This window comes from Cebus imitator, unplaced genomic scaffold (genome assembly GCF_001604975.1).
Source record: "Cebus imitator isolate Cc_AM_T3 unplaced genomic scaffold, Cebus_imitator-1.0 Scaffold84, whole genome shotgun sequence".
Classification (NCBI taxonomy): domain Eukaryota; kingdom Metazoa; phylum Chordata; class Mammalia; order Primates; family Cebidae; genus Cebus; species Cebus imitator.
Window position 1 is genome coordinate 1394097 of NW_016107399.1, and position 22602 is coordinate 1416698.

A 22602-nucleotide genomic window follows, 5' to 3' on the forward strand; every position below is an offset into this window, starting at 1 on the left:
GCACACCGTCTGTGTTCTTTCCTGTTAATTTTATATGTTTGCATTTAAGTGGAGCCACGTTTTCCTCAAGGACGCAACCCAAGCAAGGCCAGCAGGAAAAGTGGAAACCAAGTGAGCTGAACTACAGTACCATTGCACCTTTAAGGACTGGAGACTGGGTGTTAGCTCGGCCTCCTTCCCGGCCCACCTCTGAACTCTGATTGACAGGGCGCCGGGCGAGGAGGAGTTGAAGGAGGCTGGGGAGGAGGCGCAGTGAGGAAAGTACGGGAGGAGGGGCCGGTCCTTTATCTGTTGGCCAATCAGGGAAGGGAGGCGGAGCTCCGGGCGCCCTCCTCCCTCCTTCTCTCCCCAGCCTCCCGGCTTCCCCGCCCCCTCCCTTTCCCTTTGCCTCCTCCCCTCTCCTCCTTCTCGTCCTCCTCCTCCTCCTCCTCCTCCTCCTCCTCCTCTTCNCCTCCTCCTCTTCCTCCTCCTCCTCCTCCTCCTCCTCCTCCTCTTCTTCTCAGGCTGTGGTTTTTCTGTATATGTTTCTGGAGTCCTGAGCCTGAGCTAAACAAAAGCAGGAGGCTGACGGGGCTGCTGGAGTTTGCAGAGACACGGAGGAGGAGAGAGCCTGTGCTTTGCCTGCCGCCGCGGCTGGGGGAGATCTGGCTTTTGCAACAGCCCACCCCCTTTGAGATCACTCTGGCCCGGAGTGGGGGTGGGGGGCAGCGGGGGGTGGGGGGGAAAGTTTGCATTGCAATCCCCCTGCCTTCCTCCCGATCAATGCATATTTGCAAAAGGATTAAGCCACAGATTTAAGCGCCGGGAGCCCATTTCTGCCTTGCAAAGGAGACCGGACTGAAAAACCAAAAGCCAGCTCTGATTTCTTTTCGCCAAGTGGGAAGGTGGTTTATTTTTCTTGCTTTTTGGAGTCAACACCCTTCCCCACCAGCCCTTATCCCCACCCTCACCCCGCAACCCCTTCACGCCCCCTCCCCCTCCCCCCTCCCCATCCTCCCACCATCCTCTAGAGGCAAAGGGATTTTTTTTTTCTTTTGGTCTTCTTTTTTCCCCCTTCCCTGTTTATCCTGAAAAGGATTTGAAGACAAGCTTGAAGGATAAAAAGCCTTGGTGCTTCCCAGGAGCCGAGCCGAGGAGCAGAAGAGGAAGAGCCGGGGGCTGCCGTAGCCTTTGGAGATGGACGAGCAGCCCAGGCTGATGCATTCCCATGCTGGGGTCGGGATGGCCGGACACCCCGGCCTGTCCCAGCACTTGCAGGATGGGGCCGGAGGGACCGAGGGGGAGGGCGGGAGGAAGCAGGACATTGGAGACATTTTACAGCAAATTATGACCATCACAGACCAGAGTTTGGATGAGGCGCAGGCCAGGTGAGATGGAGGCTTTTCTTTTCCTTTCTTGGGGTTTTTTGTTTTTCTCCCTCTCGCAGGGGGAAACAATGGGAACCGAATCACCACAGCGCTTTTTTAAAAAAAATGTTATTTCTTTTCTCATTTTGACAAGCAACTACATGGCGGAGGAGTAAAATTTGAAGGAGCGTTGTTATCGAAAGTGTAATCGCCCATGCCGAGATGTGGCTGTGTACATATTGTGTGTGTGTGTGTGTGTGTGTGTGTGAATATAGGGGTATTCATTTATATCCACACAAACACACAGGCACGCCTAAAATACTGCCAACTGATCCAAAAGCGGCCCTCGGTACTTTTTACTGCTTTAAAAAAGTATCAGAGAAAGCAGAATTGTCAAGTTTTGAACAGCATTCCATGCCTTCTTGTTGAGGGGACTCTGTAACATTACAAAATAAAATGTCCCAAGAACACTTTATTTGCAAATTTAGTTGACTCCTTACCTAATTCAGCGAGTTTGATTTTCTTTCTTGACTTACCCGTCCAAAATTAATTTTCTCTCCTTTCTTTCCCCCTACCCCAAATACAAAACAACAAAAAAGCAGGGTATTTCTTTGTCGGTAGTTGTCAGCTATCCAGAAAATATTTTGCATTCACTTAATTCTGTTTTTTAAAAAAGATAATGAAAATATAATTTTGTTTTTAGGCATATTTGTTAGTTTTTAAGAGACTCAGATTTTTAGTTTAACTTTATTGTCTCCTAATTTGAGTCGGTTTACCAACCTTCCATGACACAGACAGCTATGTATGGTCCTTTAAAAAGGGGTGGGGGGACAAAAATCAAGCATGTTCTTCGCCCCATGCTTCTTTCAGGACCACTTAGAAATGAAAGCATGTGTGAATTTTATGTATTTCAATACTATAAGACATTAAGGTCTTTATTAAGGAAACATAATAAACTGTGTAGCTTCTCAAGTTAATCCACTGCTAGGTATATAGTTCTCTACTCCAGGATTTTACAGTAAATTCTCTTTCAAAGTAAAACAGAGACTAAGTGACAACCTACTAACAGCTTGCCCAAGGCCGAGCTCGAAAAGGAGAATTTTAAAAATCTAATGACCACATATATCTGTACGATTAGCCAGCTTTGTTATATCTCCAGAGTAGCGGTTTTTTTCTTTGAAAACCCTGTAAACATATATACACAACTCCTGTACTTCAGATGACTTGGTAATGTGGAGAAGACATCATTATGTGTATTTCTGCCTAAGTGAAATAAGAATCTGAGTTAAGAAAATGAGAAGAAGCAGTTAAAAACATGGATGTTATGAATTATACTCAATTTTAGTGCAAGCACATGCAACATGTAAACTCAAAGTACTAGGGTTTATGGGTGTTTGAAAACTTGGAAATGTTGAAAGACTCAAACTATTTTAAGTTTTTTTTTTAATGGGGAAATTTTAAAAATCAATTGGTGCACTTTTTGAATTTTATTATCTGAAGGAAAGCTAATAGGTATGGTAAGAGGAAGATTTCCCACTGGCAAATTATCTTTTGAATTGGAACATATTTCTCTATTAAATTGTTCTGGAAAAATACACTCAGACATACCAATAAACTGGCTTAAAAACAAGTTCGTGAAGTGGAAGGGGCCAGTAAGAGTAGATACTACTTTTTTGATGCTCAGGCTCTCTTTTTTTGTGAAACTGAGGACAAACAGGGCTTGGCGATTTCTCCCTTTCAATGGCCTACATGCAGAGAGAGATCAGATACAATTTTGGGATGGGGAAATTTTTAGTTCTTCCTCTATAGCTAGCTCCATTTGTGTGCTGTGAAAATGCAATATTTTTATAAAGCTGTGTGAGAATTTTTGTTTGCATTTGGGCCTATGTATAGAAATAGAATTAATGAAAACTATTTTAAAAGACCCCGGAAAGGTCTTTAATATTTTTAAACATTTTCCATCTTTTTTTCCACCCTACATGAGAACTTACTAAAATCAACACTAAGCTTTCTTTTTGGATAAACAATGTAACTCCTAACTTCACTTAGTAGATAGTATGTTCTTTTTTCCTTTTCTTAGTCAAACCTTTAAAATGTGTATTATTTACAAAAGTAAACCATTAGTATTTTAGATATAATGTATGTGTTCATTTTGCTAGTCCTGAATTTTGAGTTTATTACTCCCCTAGTGTACAGTACATAGAGCGTGTTTCTGATATCTGTTCTTCATGAGGATGTGTGTCTATTTTTTAACTTTCAAAGGGATTAAAAAAGAATCGAATGTGTTTTGAGTGCCAGAACTTTCCATTTTATCTTTACACATTAATTTTAGTTAGTAAACAGAATTTCCTTAACTAATAGCTGATATGATCAGTATCTTGTTTCCAAAACAGTATCATTCTACTAAGTGATTCCATAATAAAATAGAAGGAAAGGTATTGTTTTGTTCCTCAAGTGCATTTGGAATACACACACACACACACACACACACACACACACACACACTCACACACACACACACACACACACACACACACACACACACGCGAACCAGGTAAATCACTAATCTAAAAGACAAAATTGCATTTATTTTTCCCCCAATGGGTGCAAGGTCCTAATTGTAAATAATTGAATTTCAACACCTGCAAATAAGCAGTGTGTGCACAAGAGGCATAATGTGAACATAGAGAAATGAATTTATTCCCCATATGGGTATGTTTGCCCCCTGGCAATGCATTTCCATACTCTTTAACTTGGGGACTGAAATGTTATAAATTGACAGTTCTACTCAGAAGACCTTTCAAGCATCTTGTGTTTATGAGAATACAGGGGCATCTGCGGAATGAATTCGAACACATGGATGAATTAAATTTGAAAACACACAGACCGAGAGGCAGGCAGTTCCTAGGCTGTGGTCGTTGCATGGATTTTACAAAACTGTTAACCTATGCCTTTGGCTTTGCTGTATTCATTGTCCTGGGAAGGATTATAGGTTTAAGAATTCCACTTTGATTAAACTACTTAAAAAACAACAACAACAACAACAAAAAACCCTTTCCCTAAATGGGCATAATTTAGCTTAGTTCTGTTCTGTAGTTAAATCCCTACTCTCTCCCTGCTAATTAACATTATTTCTTTTTCTATGGCGGGACTCTGTATACTAAGTCATAAAAACAATTGAAGCATGTCCCAGAGTTATGCTTGGTATATAATTTTGTCTAAATGTTCAAATGTTTTCACCCTGTACATTATCGGCAGTTTGATCTTGAGAGTCCACCTAAGCTATCATGTTGTTTCTTTCTTGCAGAAAACATGCTTTAAACTGCCACAGAATGAAGCCTGCCTTGTTTAATGTGTTGTGTGAAATCAAAGAAAAAACAGGTAGGAATGAGATTCCAACATTTTAGCATTTTCTTTGGCCAGTGAAATCACTTAACCAGCACTCACAAATCTATTATTTAAATATTAAAATTTCAGAATACAAGTACTATCAAGACTGACCTTCATATTCTGATAGGAAGTCCTAATCCTGCTTTCTTTAAAAGAAAGCATCAAGTTTCTTTGACAGTTATTATCAAGCACTACTGGTTAATTTTCTACAACTCTATTTCTAGCCTTTTTGAGATTGGGGCTAAAATATAGATTCTGAAAGGAAATTTATAGACTGATATATCTTTGGGGCAAAAATATGAAAGTAAAAGTTCATTTTGTTAAGGAATATATTTTGGTCTGTTTTTAAAACCCTAATTTTTTTGGAATTGGGTATGGGGGTGTTGAACTGTTTAAAGTTTCCTTTCCTTTTTTTCTTGTAATTACACAAAGCAGCAGACTAGAGGTTCTCAACAGAAAGTGTTGTCAAATACCTTTGTGGAATGCGCTGTACAACATTAGGTTATCGGTATTTGAGTGGCCTGTGATTTTATTGCAGGGAGAATCGTTGGGTTTAGGAGAGTATAACGCCATGAGATCATTCACTCTGTTGTTTTTCTACTTTCTAGACCTCATATCATGGACTAACATACTTATAACACATCCCAGGAGGGCATTTAAATTTTAAAGCAACAATTAAAAAATAGCAGTCATCAATCAGAGGTGTTCTTAAACAACAGATGCTCTGGGAAGGACATTTAGCAACACCCCCTTGTTTGTTTATTTTAATCCTTAATTTTCCAAAGTGGGTGAAGCTCTCCCTTGTAAGAAGAAAGATTTGAGAAGGCAATCTGAAACCAGGGAATAAAGATGAGGGACAAGGGGTGGTTATATAAAGCGGGAGCTTCTGCTGGGCTCTGACTTACCCGCTCGCTTTAGAGCAGTGCAAAGTACCTGACATCTATTTATTTATTTATTTTTTACAACAAGGAGTGTAACAGTCAATAATTCATATCTAAACCATATAAGCAAGGGCATGACATGAATGAAAGTGACAATAAATATGATTGCATGCTCGGTTGATATACATTGATAGTTACACATAAAAAGGGGCGGGGGGAGAGGGCACACAGAGTGGCTTTCTTTTTGAGAGCTCTCTGTATTTTTCTTTTAAAAAATAAATAGTTTCAAGATGTGACCGTTGATTGAATATGTAATTACTCAGGTCTTGAAATGCATATAAAATTACTACGCAGCTCCTTTGTTGAATGTTATTTGTGTTGTGCATAACATTCTAGACAAAGCACCTAGAAGTGATGTTCAGACCTGTAAGTCTTCCAGGTTGCCTTGCCAAAGCCTAACCTTAATGCAAGCCTGTTAATTGCATTATTTTAGCTCTTTTAAGAGATTTATGGACTGTGCATTCAAATATCAAAAGAGCTTTTTTCCAGTTTGTCACACTTTTTAGTTTTTTTTTCTATTAGCCCAGAGTAGTAAACCTAAGTATGTGTGTGTGTATATATATATATATTTTTTTTTTCCTCTTCTCTCTTTTTTCTTCTTTGATCTCTGATGCTTATTTACTTTGAATGTTTGGTTTGTTGGGATTTGTTTCTAATCGAGTATGAGTTCCTGCTGATCTTGTTTCATAAAATGTAGAATCAAAATATAAAAGCATATGTGATAATATGGACTAAAGAGAGTCTATTTTTGAAGATACTTGATCAGATTTTTATTGAAAGGAAACCTGTCAGGGCACTTAAATGTACATTGTGGCCAAAGTATTTCATTCTAGTTTCCTAATTAAAACCTACTGAGGCAGTAGATCAAAGTGGGTGGGTGTGAATAGAGATCCGGTTCAGGTGTGGGATAAAGAGTTAGCTCCTTGTTCATACTGGCTGAAGTAGAGTGTGATAGAAAGTAAAGCAGTATTGGTCAAAGTACCATTCTGAAAGTTTTTTTTCTTTATTTTGTGTCAATACATCTAATATTTAGAGACTTTAAAAAATCTGAATTAAGGTTTTTTTGTGTTGTCTCTAGAATAATATATTTAAAAAAATAGTTTATCAAATAATGTAAATTGAAAGTGATAAGAATCATTGCCTCCTGTGTTAAGGGGGAAACACACAAGTTTTGGATTAAGAGGGCACCCCTGGGAAACACACACACACACACACACAAATTTTGAATTAAGAGGGCACCCCTCGGAAACACACACACACCCAAATTTTCTATTAAGAGGGCATCCCTGGGCAAAAGTAGGGGGAAAAAAGGCTTAACTCCCTCTTAGTCTTCAACTTGTGTGTTGGAAGGATTGAAGGGAAGGAAGAAACCTCTTCTGGAATGTTGAGTGTTGTGTTAAAGGTAGTAGTCATCTGTGGTGTGCTGAAAAGAACCCTTTGAGTCTAAAGCACAATTACTTGGCTACTCAGGATCCCAGAACCTTCAGTCTTTTTGCCAGCATATCTTCCATGCAGTTGATGTGTCAGAGGAACAAAGTGTCTGTAAAGTTGCAGGAGCTTTTTTTTTTTTTTTTTTTCCTGCTTCTTCCTTGACACAGAGCTGGTGCAAAGATCCCTTGAGTGATCAGTTCACAAACATTCCTTTATTGTTTGGGGACTTTTCTATTGTTACTTTCAAGACTCTTTGCATTAAATGAGTATTTTTGAATTTTCATCTCAAGCATTATAATGCTTATAATAATAATAGAGGTTACTTGGTTTAGGGTGGGCTTTGTTTGTTCGTGTTCTGACAAGTAGTTCATACATTTGGCTCACCTAGGCAGAGCTCTTGAGAGGAACTTGGAAATTGCATTGATTTGTTATTTTTGCTCTTTTGCATTTGTTAATGATTTTATAGTTGGAAGACTTAGAAATAAATAAGAAAACCAGCTAAGATGTATTACCAGCCTTTTGGAACTTTACAAATACATACACACATGCACCTAATACCCCAAAGTAGGCAGTGCCGTCTGAATTACAATTGATTGATGGGTGTTTAAGTCAGAAATTACTATGGGGATATTTAAAAAACAAAACAAAACAAAAAGAACCCATGTGTCTTCTCGCTTCGGAATGTGGGTAAGTTTTTATTTTGATATCTCTTCGCTTTTAAAAAAATACACGCTAAGAAAAAGAGTGCCAGCAAAATGCTCTGGTGGAAATCTCCAAGAGCAGCTCCAAAACCCTGTCGAGACCCACAGCAATGTATATTTCACATGTGGCTTTTATCTGCTCGCTCATTCTAGGAATACAAAGACAACAGAGTTTTGGACCATTTAATGTAACATTTCCTTTTGGATTTTTAAGATCCATTCCTTGTCTTCTGGCATATTAGCAAGACAGTGAGTTTTGCGTATGTGTATATGTGGTGGTGATGGGGGTGGTGGGATGGAAGAAAAAGAGAAAAAGTCAAGCATACTACATTTCTTTAAAAAACCCTTGAATATCTTTTTAAAGATTTCTCGATGTTTTTTCACTTCTGTGTCAAAATAATGCAAGTTTAAAAATTAGGAAAACACAAAAAAATACTGAATGCCATTTACTAAGGAGAATGTTTATAGATAGCAGTGAATAGATGCAATTGTTGTGAATAGTTTTTAATTTTAGAACATAATAGCTATATATGGCACTTTTCAGCCCATTTTCCTCTGTGCATTGTCTGCGCCGAAGTTAACGCAAATCAAATCTTTGGAGGAGGTTAAAAAAATAATTTTTTGCTCCTTAACACCCTTTTGTTCTCTCTCTTTCCTTTTCTCTCTGTGTTCAGTTAACACCCCCATCACAGAACAGTAGCTAGCGTGTGTGTTTTTTTCAGTTTACTACTGTATTTCACTTTTGACACCCTCCCTTATTATTCTCGCCTGCCACTTCTTTTTAATATAGTAGTTACATTATGGGACTTCTCCTCCTCTCGTCTCCCCTTTAAAACATTAGAGAATAATTTGTGTGTCTATGTATATGTGTGTGTGTACGTTTGCATACATAGGTGGAGGGGTGGTGGGTTATGGAAGGAAGCTGTAGATTGCAGGAAGAGAATTCTAATGGTATTAGGCCTTGAGCAAAGTAGGAGTAAAATAACTTTAAGCAATTTAGAGCAGCCTCTGATCAGATTCCTTTTGGGGCTGAAGTGGTAGGAGTCATTTTCATAGACGCGCATCAATAGCCAGCAAATGCAAAAACTTTTCTTGCTGATGAGAAAATTCAAGGATCTGTTTCCTTTTTTCTTTTCTCCCTTCTGGTAAAGATGCTGAGGAAAGAAAAGGGGCTCAAATGAAAGGAATTTGCAAGTCAGTTTTACCTCATGCTGTCTTTCAGGTACAGTGTGTTAAGGCAGAAGTAATGTGGTTAGACCCTATGTTATTTATTATAATGCGGATATATGCTATAGACCCATAACAATGTAACTCTGACCAACATAAGAAGAACTTGTGATGAAACATGTCCTTTCTTTTTAGTCAGTTTTGTGTATTCCATTGTTAGTCTATTAGAATTAGAACAATTCTGGCTTTTGAGAATTGCAAAGAACAGTTTGGTCAAAGCTGCCAGAATGAGATTTTGGGAAATTTGGTGTCATTTTTTCTAACAATAGGAGGGTCTGAGAGGATTGGACATGAGAGAGACTTAGGTTACACTGAAGAATCTGGAAGGTGATTTATGAGAGGGGAAACGTAGAACCTTGTGACCTAAAAGCTATATGGCATTGAGCTGGGATAGGTGAGGGTGGGTTCTGCACAGTAGGCTGCACTCTTGGCTGAGAAGGGGGCATTGCCCGCCTGTGTGTTTTGTTCACTGCTGGTGCCAGGCCTGTTCACATGGTTTTGCCCCTACATTGTGTTGACATCCATGAACTTTTTGTTGTAGTTGTTGGCAAAATTATAAAAAATAGCCCCAAACAACCAAAGCCTAGATGTTGCACATAATTTAAATTGGAAGACATTTTCGTTTTTAAAGCATGACCTTGGCTTATTTTTGTGTCCTACGCATATCTTAGAAAAGCTTATTCTTCAGTTTGGTTTCAGATCTCTTTTAGATGGACGCTGTTATGTTTGAACTTGGTGAAGCGAATCTAAATATACATTTTATTGCTTTTCCTTTAAAAAAAAGTTCACCAAAGTCCACGGGATAGAGACAGTGTCCTAAGTCCAGCTCTAGACAGCTCTTATTCATTCTCACATGACCCTAAGAAGCAACTATTCGTTTGCATTGCCATGTTAACCTGATTTTGAGAAACATAATAATTTTGGCTCCATTGCCCTTTACCTGCCATGATGTGGTAAGATTTAAGGAATACAATAATTGATAAATAAAATAAGTAGAGAATTCCTGAGTTGTTTGTGAAGTGCTTTGAGCTCTCTGGGCTATATAAATAATTAAGGTGCTATGTTTTCTATAATAAATTATCTTAGGATTCATGTCTTATTTCATTTCACAGGATATCACTGCTTTTAACTCTTTCAGGCCAAAAAAAAATGATCTTTAATTAAGTAATGGGGTAATCGATCGTCTTTGATGAGAAAAATTTTCTGGTTGTATATTTGCCCCATCTGCATCTCAGAGATGTCACTTCTCGGAACTTAGCAGAGTGATCCCCAGAGGGAAAAGAAGGTGCAGGAATAGACTGTCATAAGACTGTAACACCTATCCCCCATTGTGGCAGAATAAGGTCAATAGTGTCTTACCCAAAGGTCTTCTTACCTCTGACAGCTCTCTTTCAATCTCTCAATTATTGGTGGAAATCAAGATTGCAGTGGGTGAAAAATTCATCCTTTTTGGTTTAGATTGTAGTTTCAACTAAATCTTCTACTGAAACTTTTGTCATTAAGGAGATATTGGGGTGGGTATACCTCACACTCTATGCTAGTTCTGGACCTTCTACTAAGTCGTTATAAGACCACAGAAAAGTTGCTTAGTTTTATGGTAAACTATAATAGTAGTGGAATATTAAGAGTAGTTGAAGACTTGGTCTTTAAAGCCAGACTCTCTGAGTTTGTATCCTAAATCTTTTACATCTTAGCTGTGTGCCCTTATTCAAGTTACAAAACCTCTCTGTGCCTCATTTTCCTTATTTATAAAATGCAGATGATAAGGGTACTTATCTTAGTGGGTCGCTATGAGGGTTAAATAAGGTGATACATGTAAATTATAGTGCCTGGCATAGAGTAAATAGTCCATAGCTGCTAGCTGTTATTATTTCTGGACTTGTTTTCTTATATGAAATAGAGAGGCTTATACCAGATGGTCCCTAAAGACGGAGCCAATTCCAAGACTCCGATTTTATGCTGAAAAGAGACAAAAATTGCTGAATTTAAGATTTGCTTTCTTTTTTCCCTTGCAATTTTTTTTTTTTTTTTTTAAATCAGAGTCTCACTCTACCTCCAGGCTGGAGTGCAGTGGTGTGATCTCGGCTCACTGAAACCTCTACCTCCTGGGTTCAAGTGATTCTCCTGCCTCAGCCTCCTGAGTAGCTGGGATTACAGGCATGTACCAGCTAAATTTTGTGTTTCTAGTGGAGACAGGGTTTCACCATGTTGGCCAGGCTGGTTTCAAACTCCTGGTCTCAAATGATCTGTCTGCCTCAGCTTCCCAGTGCTGGGTTTACAGGCGTGAGCCACCACATCTGGCCATGTTTCCCTTGCTGTTCTCTAAAGTGAGAATTAACTATATCTGGCCAAAAGTCTAGGACTAGATTGGAAGAAAAGGGGGAAAAGAGAATGGGTAAGAACAGAGAAAAAGGTTTTAATTATCTACAAACTGGACAACAACCACTTGAAAAGCTAGAATTGCATGTATTAGGGATGGTGTTTTCTTAGCGTCAGCAACTGAGGCATTGTGTAAGCCTAGTTAGAAACATTTTCTTTCTGAAGATACATCAGCCTATCCATTCAATTTGCAAAGTTCTAAAGCAGGAAAAATAGCACAAAGTGAGTTTAGGGCAACCTGACCTTGTTTTTTTTTTTTTTTTTTTTAATTATACTTTAAATTCTGGGATACATGTGCAGAACATGCATATAGGTATACACGTGACATGGTGGTTTGCCACACCCATCAACCCATCATCTACATTAGGTATTTCTTCTAATGCTATCCCTCCCCTAGCCCCCCAACGCCCAACAGGCCCTGGTATGTGGTGTTCCCCTCCCTGTGTACATGTGTTCTCATAGTTCAACTCCCACTTACGAGTGAGAACATGTGGTGTTTGGTTTTCTGCTCCTGTGTTAGTTTGCTGAGAACGATGGTTTCTAGCTTCATCCATGTCTCTGCAAAGGACATAAACTCATCCTTTTTTATGGCTGCATAGTATTCCATGTTGTATATATGCCACATTTTCTTTATCCAGTCTATCATAGATGGGCATTTGGGTTAATTCCAAGTCTTTGCTATTGTGGACAGTGCTGCAAAAAACATACGTGTGCATGTATCTTTATAGTAGAATGATTTATAATCCTTTGGATATATTTGACCCAGCAATGGGTCACATGGCATTTCTGGTTCTAGATCCTTGAGGAATCACCACACTATCTTCCACAGTGGTTGAACTAATTTACATTCTGACCAACAGTGTAAAAGCTTTCCTGTTTCTCCACATCCTCTCCAGCATCTGTTTCCTGACTTTCTAATGATTGCCATTCTAACTGGTGTGAGATGGTATCTCATTGTGGTTGTGATTTGCATTTCTCTAATGACCAGTGATGATGAGCTTTTTTTTCATCAGTTTGTTGGCCACATAAATGTCTTCTTTTGAGAAGTGTCTGTTTATATCCTTCACCTACTTTTTGATGGAGGGCAACTTGACCTTTTCTTGCCTTTCTAATATATTTCTTTTTTAGGATAAATGTTATCTTTGTCATAAGGACAACCTTGATTCATAGTAGATTTATTCTTTATTATTATTTTTATAGTTTCTTGAAATATTTTTCCAACATTATGAAATTCACCCATTTAAATGATATACAGTTAGGTGGTTTTTAGTATATTTGCAAAGTTGTGAACCCATTATCACAATCTAAGTTTAGAACATTTTTATCAGACCCCCCAAAAAAACCCAGTACAGATTACCAATCAGTCCATATTACCCCCTTCACCTAGCGCATGGTAACTACTAACTTACTTTCTGTCTTCATGAGTTTTTCCTATTCTGGACATTTCACATAAATTTAATCATAAAATATGTGATTTTTTTGACTCATTTCTTCCATTCAGCATGTTTTTAAGGCTCATCCATGCTGTAGTATGTATCAGTACTGCATTTTTCTTTATGGCCAAATACTATTCCATTGTATGGATATACCACATTTTGCTTATTCATTATTCAAAAGATGATCACTTAGGTTGCTTTTATTTTTTGACTATTAAGAGTAATACTGCTGTGAACCTTTGCATACAGGTTTTTATGTATGAATATGGTTTCATTTCTCTGAATATAGGACTGAAATTGCTGGCTTGTGTGATAACTTTATGTTTAGATTTTGAGAAACTACCAAACTGTTTTACAGAGTGGCTGCAGTAGGTACATTCTTTTTATTTTTTAACAGCTTTATTGAGGTATCTTTGATATACAAAAATCTGTACATAATGTGATATATATATATATATATATATGTATATATATATATATATATATTTTTTTTTTTTTTTAATTTGACACTGTGTGTCCCAGGCCAGAGTGCAGCGGTATGATCTTGGCTCACCACAATCTTTGCTTCTTGGGTTCAAGTGATTCTCCTGCCTCAGCCTCCTGAGTAGATGGGATTACAAGTGTGCGCTACCATACCCAGTTGATTTTTGTATTTTTAGTAGAGACGGGGTTTCACTATGTTGCCAGGCTGGTCTCGAACTCCTGACCTCAAGTGATCCGCTGGCCTTGGCCTCCCAAAGTGCTGGAATTACAGGCATGAGGCACTTGGCCTGAGCTACCACATCCAGCCTGAGCCACCACACCCAGCCTGGTGTATTCTTAAGTCATAGTGTAAATGGCACTAAGTTTTGCCTTCAGCACTCTCAGCATTTCATTCTTTCAACCTCTTTCTCCATTCAGTGATGTCTCCTCTCCATGTTTAGAACTCTGCTGTGTTTATCATCATGTATTGTCAATAGAGGATTGTCAATACTCTAAGAAAAAAAAGTTTTTAGGCCGGGTACGGTGGCTCAAGCCTGTAATCCCAGCACTTTGGGCGGCCGAGGCGGGTGGATCACGAGGTCAAGAGATCGAGGCCATCCTGGTCAACATGGTGAAACCCCGTCTCTACTAAAAATACAAAAAACATTAGCTGGGCATGGTGGCACGTGCCTGTAATCCCAGCTACTCAGGAGGCTGAGGCAGGAGAATTGCCTGAACCCAGGAGGCGGAGGTTGCGGTGAGCCGAGATCGCGCCATTGCACTCCAGCCTGGGTAACAAGAGCGAAACTCCGTCTCAAAAAAAAAAAAAAAGTTTTTGATAAATTTATTTGACTTGAAATATGCATGATCAGGATTTCTGTGAAATCTCTGTTAGAACTATTTGCATTTTAAAGAGGAAAAAACGTAAGTCAAAGGCTGGTATTTCAGGTGTCAGGTTCCTGGAGAGGAAGACACTTTTGAAACAGATTGGAGAATTTTCTGAGTAGTATTCTAGTGTGACAGAGGGAGCATGGACTTTGAGTGAAAACATTCTAGCTTGTGTAACATTAGTGAGTTATTTGATTTAACAGCTCTTCGGCGTTTTCATTTCTGTGGTGAAGATCATAATACGTAGTACGTAGGCTTGCTTGGGCTAAAAAAACAATAATATAAAGCACATAGTTCAATGAGTGTGCTCAACTAATGGCCACTACTGTTATTTTTCTGAAACCACATGACAGAGTGTTGACCACCTCTCTCATCAGTTTGGCTCTGTCTGTTCAGGTTGAGTTTCTACTACCTCTGTCTGGGAGCTTCAGAGGCTTCCTAACAGGCTTCCTAACCCTGCTTTTGTGTTAAATGGTTGTCAATATGAGAGGAATAAAAGTCTTCGGCAAAACGCAGCAAAAGGCATCTCCGCACTTTCACACCCTCCTCCTCCACTTCTAGAGTTCTGTGGAGAGACTCTCATAGGACAGTGCTGTTTAGTGAACACCTGTCATTTTCAATTTAGTGATTTAAATTTTCTAGTAGCTTCGTTTTTAAAAAGTAAGAAGAAGCAGGTGAAATAAATTTTAACAGTACATCTTATTTAACCTAAATACATCCAAAAATCTTTCAACATGGAATCAACATAAAAATTATTGGGATATTTTGCATTTGTTTGGTGCTTAGGCCTTGAAATGATAATGTTAAATTTAATGATTTACATTTTTTAGTAGCCCTATTTTAAAAAAATGTAACGTTTTAAAAAAGAAACAAGTGAAATGAATTTTAATAATACATTGTATTTAACCCAAATACATTGAAAATATTTCAATATGTAATCAACATAAACATTAATGAGATATTTTACATTCTTTTTTTGTGTGTGTATATGCTGGGGCTTTTATATCCATTGTGTATTTTACATTTACAGCATATCTTTTATTTTATTTTATTTTATTTTTTTGAGATGGAGTCTCTCTCTGGTGTCCAGGCTGGAGTGCAGTGGCATGATCTCCACTTACTGCAACCTCTGCCTCCTGGGTTCAAGTGATTCTCCTGCCTCAGCCTCCCAAGTAGTTGGGATTACAGGCACCTGCCACCATGCCCTGCTAATTTTTAGTAGCAACGGGATTTCACCATGTTGGCCTGGCTGATCTTGAACTCCTGACCTTAGTAGGTGATCCACCCACCCCAGCTTCCCAGAGTGCTAGGATTACAGGTGTGAGCCACCACACCTGGCATTTATATAGCACATCTGGATTTTGACTTGCTATACTTCACATGCTCAATAGCTACATGTGAGTAGTATCTACCATATTGGACAGCACAGCCATAGAATAGTTGTTCTGGCATAAATCCCTGTTTTGTTCCTTTTTTGGCATAGTTTTTACATTCTGAGGAAGATACATGGTTGTTTCCTACTCAAACTTGAGCTGGTAGTTCTGTAGCAATAGAAATTGGCTCCCGATGGATAGCCATGTTCCAAATAAAGCATATCTGGGGCATCTTTTTCTGGCAGAGAACGTCCACTGCACCCTACTGAGGTCACTGCTGGAAGCTGGGATGGGGTGGTTCCCCCTACCTCCTTCTCTCTGTTTTTTGCTTCTTTCTTTTCATAGCGCTTTGTTTTAGGTTCTTTCTTCCTCCTTAACAAAATCTAAAGTATTCCCTAGAATAGACTGAATGGGCCAAAGCAGTTCCTTGTTTTCTTTAGCTGCAATGCAATGGAACAAGTACAGAACACTCCATGGAATGATAGGAGTTTGCTGGACCCTGTATCAGGAGTTCTGTGGCCTAACACTGACTGCCTCTGTGGTAGCATATTATTTTGAGAACATGATTTAACCTCTTGGTCTCAGGTTTCCACATCCATGGAATGGGTGACTCTAGAGAGCCCCTAATCTGACTCCACATTCCATGCGTCATGAGCATCAACATGATCCCTGCCAAAGCTTAGATTCCTAGGAGGGAAGGCAGGTGGAACATTTATAAAAGAAAATTCTTTTTCATTGTTATGACAGTTCTAGTTTATCCTATGAATCCTTATATCTTTCCTAGAAAGTGATGTAAAACTGGTTATGGTGGTGTTAACGTTACCCTCCATCAGTCAGGCTGAATTGGAGAAGGCAAACAGGGAGGGGAAAAAATAGTGGAATTAAAATTCTTTTTATTGCTGGCGTGGTGGCTCACGCCTATAATCCCAGCACTTTGGGAGGCTGAGATGGGTGGATCACCTGAGGTCAGGAGTTCCACATCAGCCTGGCCAACATGGCGAAACCCTGTCTCTACTAAAAATACAAAAATTAGCCATGGTGGTGATGGGCACCTGTAATCCCAGCTGTTTAGGAGTCTGAGGCAGGAAAATCGCCCGAACCCAGAGGTGGAGGTTGCAGTGAGCCAAGATGGCACCTCTGCACTACAGCATGGGCAAAAGAGTGAGAACTCAAGGCCGGACTCTGTGTGGGGCCTCTTAAAAAAAATTTTATTATTGAAGCTTTCAGGATCCCATTTATAAGGCCAGTTGGAGGCCAGTCCCAGTTTAATCCACCTTGTGGACTTTGTGAAGGAATGCATGTGTTGTTTCCATGCTTTGTATTTGTAACTTTGGATTTTAGACTGGAAATCTGCTTTGGAATAGATTTCTGATTGCAGGATTGGAAGTGCAGAATACCTTTTCGAGTTCATATGGTATAGCCCAGGAATTCAGGAAAGGGGTTTGGGTTTCACCTTGGAAAGGTGGAGTTACTTGTTCAACATTTGCCTCTGAAATAATTTATGAAATACTGAAATAATTTCTGAAATACTGAAATAATTTGTTTCCCACCTGTCAGTGGGGCTTTTGCAAACTTAAAGTGAGGATATTTAGAAAGATGTTTGTTTCCCTAAGAAAGTGTGGTCAGTAAGTATGAGAAAAAAGTTTATATATTTGTCTTGCTCTGAGACAGGTCGAATCTGCCAGCAGGTCAGAGGAATAAATTTACCTAGTGGTCTGTGCTGGTAGGGCAGAGAGAGTCGTTTTTCCTGAGGGTGTTAGGTGACTTGAGACCTCAAGTGTTGTCACTGTAAGAGAATCCTCCTTATAATTACCATTGTTAATAGAATTGAAACTTGGCATTTATCTTTTGTCCCTAACAAAGACTCCCAGGGAGTCTAACGATGAGCCCTGCCTACCTCCATTCTGAAAGGCACTCTGTGGCTATGAGGGTGTAGACGTTAATTCCTTTCTGCAGAATTTGCAAGCAGAGGCTCTAGGGCCATGCACGCAGCTTACATTAATAAACATTTAAAAACAAAGAGCGGGCAACACACGCACAGCTTTCCTTTGTGCAGCCTCCTTCCTAGGGTGCCTGTAATCCCTAACCTCTTGGAGGGAAATGTCTGGGTGGGTGCGGGTGGGTGGTGATGCTGCGCGCAGCACGGAGTATAAAGGCCCCAGAAGTATCCACATCGTGTGAGGAATAAATTAAAGCAGCTTCATCCTGAGGCCAATTAAGGAAGAATGGGAAAAAAGAAAAAGAAAAAAAAACAGCAACAATGAAACACAAGAGATGAGAGAGCATGTTCGTTCAGACCACGTAGAAAAGACAAATCGAAGTTGTCTGGAAGGAGTTTAAGGGGATGCATCACAAAATAAAACTTTTGGAACCAAGAAACAGTGGAGAAGCCGGGTGGCGAGCTACATGGCCTCGCGCTAAGACGAAAGGCCCTTTTCAGACAGGATAATGATGATGCTGGGAGCTGGACCTTGGTCGATTGTCGCCTAGGTCTTGCCGCAAGACACTGCACATTAGACTTTCGGAGGAGAGGGCAAAGGGAGGCCGCGAACCCCCTCGCAAATCTGGTGACTTCACTGCAGGGCTGACGCGCGCAGCATAGAGGACGCTTGGGAGCGCCCGACCGCGGCCGAGTCCGCCGGCTCCGCGCCGCGCCACGCTGCACCGGGTCTTCTCTGCACCCCTGCGCGCCGCACCCGCTGCCGCTCCCTTTGTCGCTCGGGCGTGCGGCCCAAGGAGCGGCTCCGCGCAGAGTCCGGCCTTGAGTTCCCAGCGCAGACCGCGCGTCACCGGCCGCCCGCGCGCGGACCGCGAAGCCAAGGGTCCCCCAAGCCGGGCTTGCTGCGCTTTCATCATGTCCCTTGCCTGGCCCGGCTTGCAGTCTTCAGCCGCGGCGCTCTGCCACCTCCTCTGTCCCGGCGGACTTCACTCTTCTCCCAAAGGGTGGTCAAGAGAGGGCCGCGGGAAGACACCCTCTCGGGAGCCATACTTCCTTTATTAAACACCTCTCAGTGTGGGCTTGGAGTCACATTCAGAGCGCCTGAGGCAGAGGGGTGCGTGCAGTCTGTCCCCAGGGAGCCGGGCCCAGGGTCTGTTCCTGGGCAGGATCTGTTCGGTGGGGCCCGCCGGGAGCTGCGTTTTCAACATGCAAAGTGCCGGTGCAGACCTCGGCGGCGGTGGTTTTGCATGCAGAAGTGAAATTCAGAAGGCCGCGTGTGAGCACGTGGGCGAGGGTGTGTGTGTGCTCACACGCACGCGTATTAATTTGCAGCTGCTTTCTTAGTTGGCCTTGTGTTGTTTCTGCACTATTCGATCAATATTAGAGTCGTTGCTTTATGGTAATGAAATGAATTAAATAACATAATCTGGAGTTACTGCAGAAACCCTCCCGTCTTTTCTATCTCTCAGCTCTTACCGGGAGTGTGTCATCTTCCCCTAGGGAGATTTTTAACCCAAAGAACCTTGATGTACTTTAAACAGCACTGACATTTGTTTTCGTTAAGGTTGGTCTGATTTCTTTAACACTTGAAGAAGGTTTGGGGCCTTCAAACATAGCTAGTTTCTTATATGGCGGCTGGTCTTGTCTCAGAGGAATGTGTAAAGGGGCTTCAAGCTGCCTTATTTTTACCAGTCTTCAGAAAATAGAGAATTGATTTTGGTGGTTTGCCCCCTCCTGCCCGTGCGCGCATAGTTGCTTCCCCTCCCCCACCTAGCCTGCTGGAGCCCAGGCAGGAAGGGGCTGTCATCAGGCACATGCCTAAGCCATATTACTTTATTTTTCTTCTTAGAAAGTTACACTAGGAAAGATGTTCTTGATGTATGATTATTATTCTTAAATGGATTCTTGTGCTTTCTTATTATTGCTCTGTTAGAGCTTCTCAGGACAACCGCCAGGTCCTGCAGCAGACCCTCCAGAAACTTTCTGTTGAATGAATGTGGGAGAGCTAGAAGTCAGGAAGGTTGAATTCCCTCATTACTTCGAAAATCTATGAATTAATTCCCTCTGTAAATTTCCAGCAGCCTGGTCTCTGATCCACCAGCTGGAGAATCCAGCCCATTATTAATTTCACAGGATGAATTTCTCATCCTTAGTAACTCTGGTGGAGAGGAGGAAAGGGTTATTATGTAGGTTGAGGGTTCACATGTTGCTTCTGACTGTTACAGATGTTGCAGCTAAAATATAATCATAGCAATAATAATATCGGCAATGGTGATAATAAAGAATGGAAATAACTGCTTCCTTCTGCTCCTGATTTGGACACCCCACCTTCCATCTCATTTATTCTATTGATTCGTCTAGGTGATTCAAGCAGAGATGTTTTGGTGACTTCCTAGGGGAGAGAAGCATCTCTCCAGTGGCTTCCATTTGGGTATAAGTATACAAAGATTGTTTGTGTTGTCCAATGGAGAATATCTTCTCACCTGTAATACCAGCTCCAGCATGTTACCCTTTGTACGTAGAGGTTATGGAAGCTGAATTGCTTTTAAGTAAGTTCCATCAGATATTTTTGAATGCCCTATGTTCTGGAGATGTTGGTGAAAACTCTTTATCTTCCACAGGTTGTATAGTGAAAAAGTTAAAAACGAATCTCTATCCTGGTTGGATTTATTTTTCCATTTGAGAAATACCAGTTAAACATTTTTGTTTTAAGACCTCCTGGAGGGCATGATGGGACCAAAGAGTCTATATTCCATTTTGGTCTATTTATTGCTTTAGCAAATATTTATGAAACTTCTCCCATGCCTGAAGTGTTGTGAAAGAGACTGAAAAATACAGATGTGTGTGAGTTGTGGCCCTTACCCTTAAGGAGCTTCCAGGGGCCTGAATCATGGTCAGAATCAATGTGACATGGGTGGGTCCATCACTCCGAAAGCCCATGACAGGAGCCAGGAATGTGTTCCCGAGCCAAGAGTGTGGCTGTAAAGGTTTTTCTGAACCAAAGTTCACTGCTGCCCTGAGTAATACATGCAGAAGCATGCTTTCTTTGAATCAGAGAGTTCTAGTTTTTTACTTAGATGCCTCAGAAATGTTCTGTGTTTGAGTCCTTACATACTTGACCTTCCTGCCTTTCCTGAAGCACTGTAACCTCCTTCATTTCCTTTCTGCCTCTCCCCTTTGGCTCCCTTTTGTTCTCTTTCCCCACCACCAGTCTACCGGGGCCGACCCACCCCTTCATGCCCTCCCTGCCCCCATTGCTATTTGCCAAACTTGTGACCTGAGACCACTTGGCATTTCCGTGGGATGGCTGAAATTTACCACCCGCTGAATAGGCATTCTGTGACATTTGCTCACCTGGGCAGCTTAAGCTACATGGTCTGCTTCTGCCTTGAAGGAATGCTTAGAGGAAGGGTGAAATTTACCTCTGTGCTCCAGGGTTCTTGCTAGCAGGGAGACAAACAGCAATGCTTTCTAGAAGCTGGAATTAATTTTTATCATAGTGCACGTATAGTTTTATATATAAATATATATATAAATATATATATATTACACCCTGCCTCATTTATTATGTATTCAATAAGTACATGTAGACAATTTGCGTATTGTCTTCCATTCTCTAGTCATTTTTTTAACAAATTAAATTTTCATGGTTAGCTTCATCTTTCTCATTCATACCCTCCCCTTCCTCTCCCTCTCTGCTGGTAGAAGATACTGGGTTAACTTAATGCTGTCTGAGGCCTTGTGCCATTAGACTGCCTGTCTCCGTACGGTTTGTGATATTCCGTGTGATGGTTTTCTCACTGTGGCCTGCCCAGTCCTTCTGCCGGTAGGAAAATAGCTGCCTGTCTCTTTGGATCAAACTGGTCTGGGAGCTTGTTCAGCCCAGTTACTGGGACAGACCAGCCCTGGAGGCTTCTCTGACTCTTGGAACACACTGACGCACAGTCTGTCTGTCCTGGCTGTCAGCCGAAGAAGGGAAACAGGCAGTGTAGATGCTTAAGCTGTTACTTTATACTTGTGTCCTCCAAGTGATTTGAAGGAAAGAGTGCTCTGGGCCCCAGTAGTGGTGGATCATCCTGGAATGAAGCTGAACAGAAAATGTCACCAGAAGTGATGTCTCATACTTTCCTGCAGAGTCCGGAATTCTCCTGTTTGTACGTAATAGGAGTTAATGCATATTTTTAAAAAGTTACATCTATTAGATACAGCACCATTATTACTCTGATTTTTAAGATGAGGAAACTGAGGCATAGAGAGCTGAGTGAATCTTTTTAAAGTCACATAGCTAATGAGAGACTGACTCGGAGATTTTACTCGGTAAGTTTTACTAAGTGTAGATTTTTCTATAAAAATATTCATTCCCATTGAGTGACAGCCGTTTAAATTATGATTCTTCCGAGGAAATCCAGTGGAATCCTATTCGGTTGTCCAAATAACAAATTGTCTGGCTCTACTCATTTATGATCCAGTTTCTCAGGTACAGAAATTTAATTTTCTCCTGGCTGTGGCTGGCTGCAAAACAAGTAGAGAGGATAAGTTCAAAACTCACCTTGAGCTTATTTCCTGATTTTTCATTAGGCCTCTGCCTCTTCTGTTTTTAGAATCCACCTGACTTCTTTTCTTTTGAGACAGAGTCTCACTCTGTTGCCCAGGCCGGAGTGCAGTGGCATGACCTTGGCTCACGGCAACCTCTGCCTCCCAGGTTCAAGCAATTCTCGTGCCTCAGCCTCTAGAGTAGCTGGGATTGCAGGCACGCACCACCACGCCCAGCTAATTTTTATATTTTTAGCAGTGGTGGGGTTTCACCATGTTGGCCAGGCTGGTCTCCAACTTCTGACCTCAAGTGATCCACCTGTCTTGGCCTCTCAAAGTGCTGTGATTACAGGCGTGAGCCACTGCACCCACCAAGTTTGTTTGTTTTTCAAGATGGAGTTTTGCTCTGGTCACTCAGGCTGGAATGGAATGATGCCATCTTGTTTCACTGCAACCTCTGCCTTCCGGGTTCAAGGGATTCTCCTGCCTCAGTCTCCTGAGTAGCTGGGATTACAGGCACACACCACCACACCCAGCTAATTTTTTTTTTTTTTTT

General features: G+C 40.9%; 1 protein-coding gene across 2 annotated transcripts in view; it reads left to right on the top strand.

Annotated features, from left to right (window-relative positions):
• The first annotated feature begins 435 nt into the window (after positions 1 to 435).
• The window catches only part of PBX1 (PBX homeobox 1), a 298486-nt gene continuing 276319 nt past the window's right edge, over positions 436 to 22602 (top strand). The window contains exons 1-3 of one of the 2 annotated variants that reach the window (XM_017534040.2): positions 437 to 884; positions 1076 to 1367; positions 4654 to 4727. In XM_017534040.2, coding sequence (XP_017389529.1) covers positions 1177 to 1367; positions 4654 to 4727 — 265 coding nt within the window. In that variant the 5' untranslated portion in view covers positions 437 to 884; positions 1076 to 1176. Of the gene's footprint in view, positions 1368 to 4653; positions 4728 to 22602 lie in introns of both variants that reach the window. The other variant, XM_017534042.2, reaches the window with a different exon arrangement.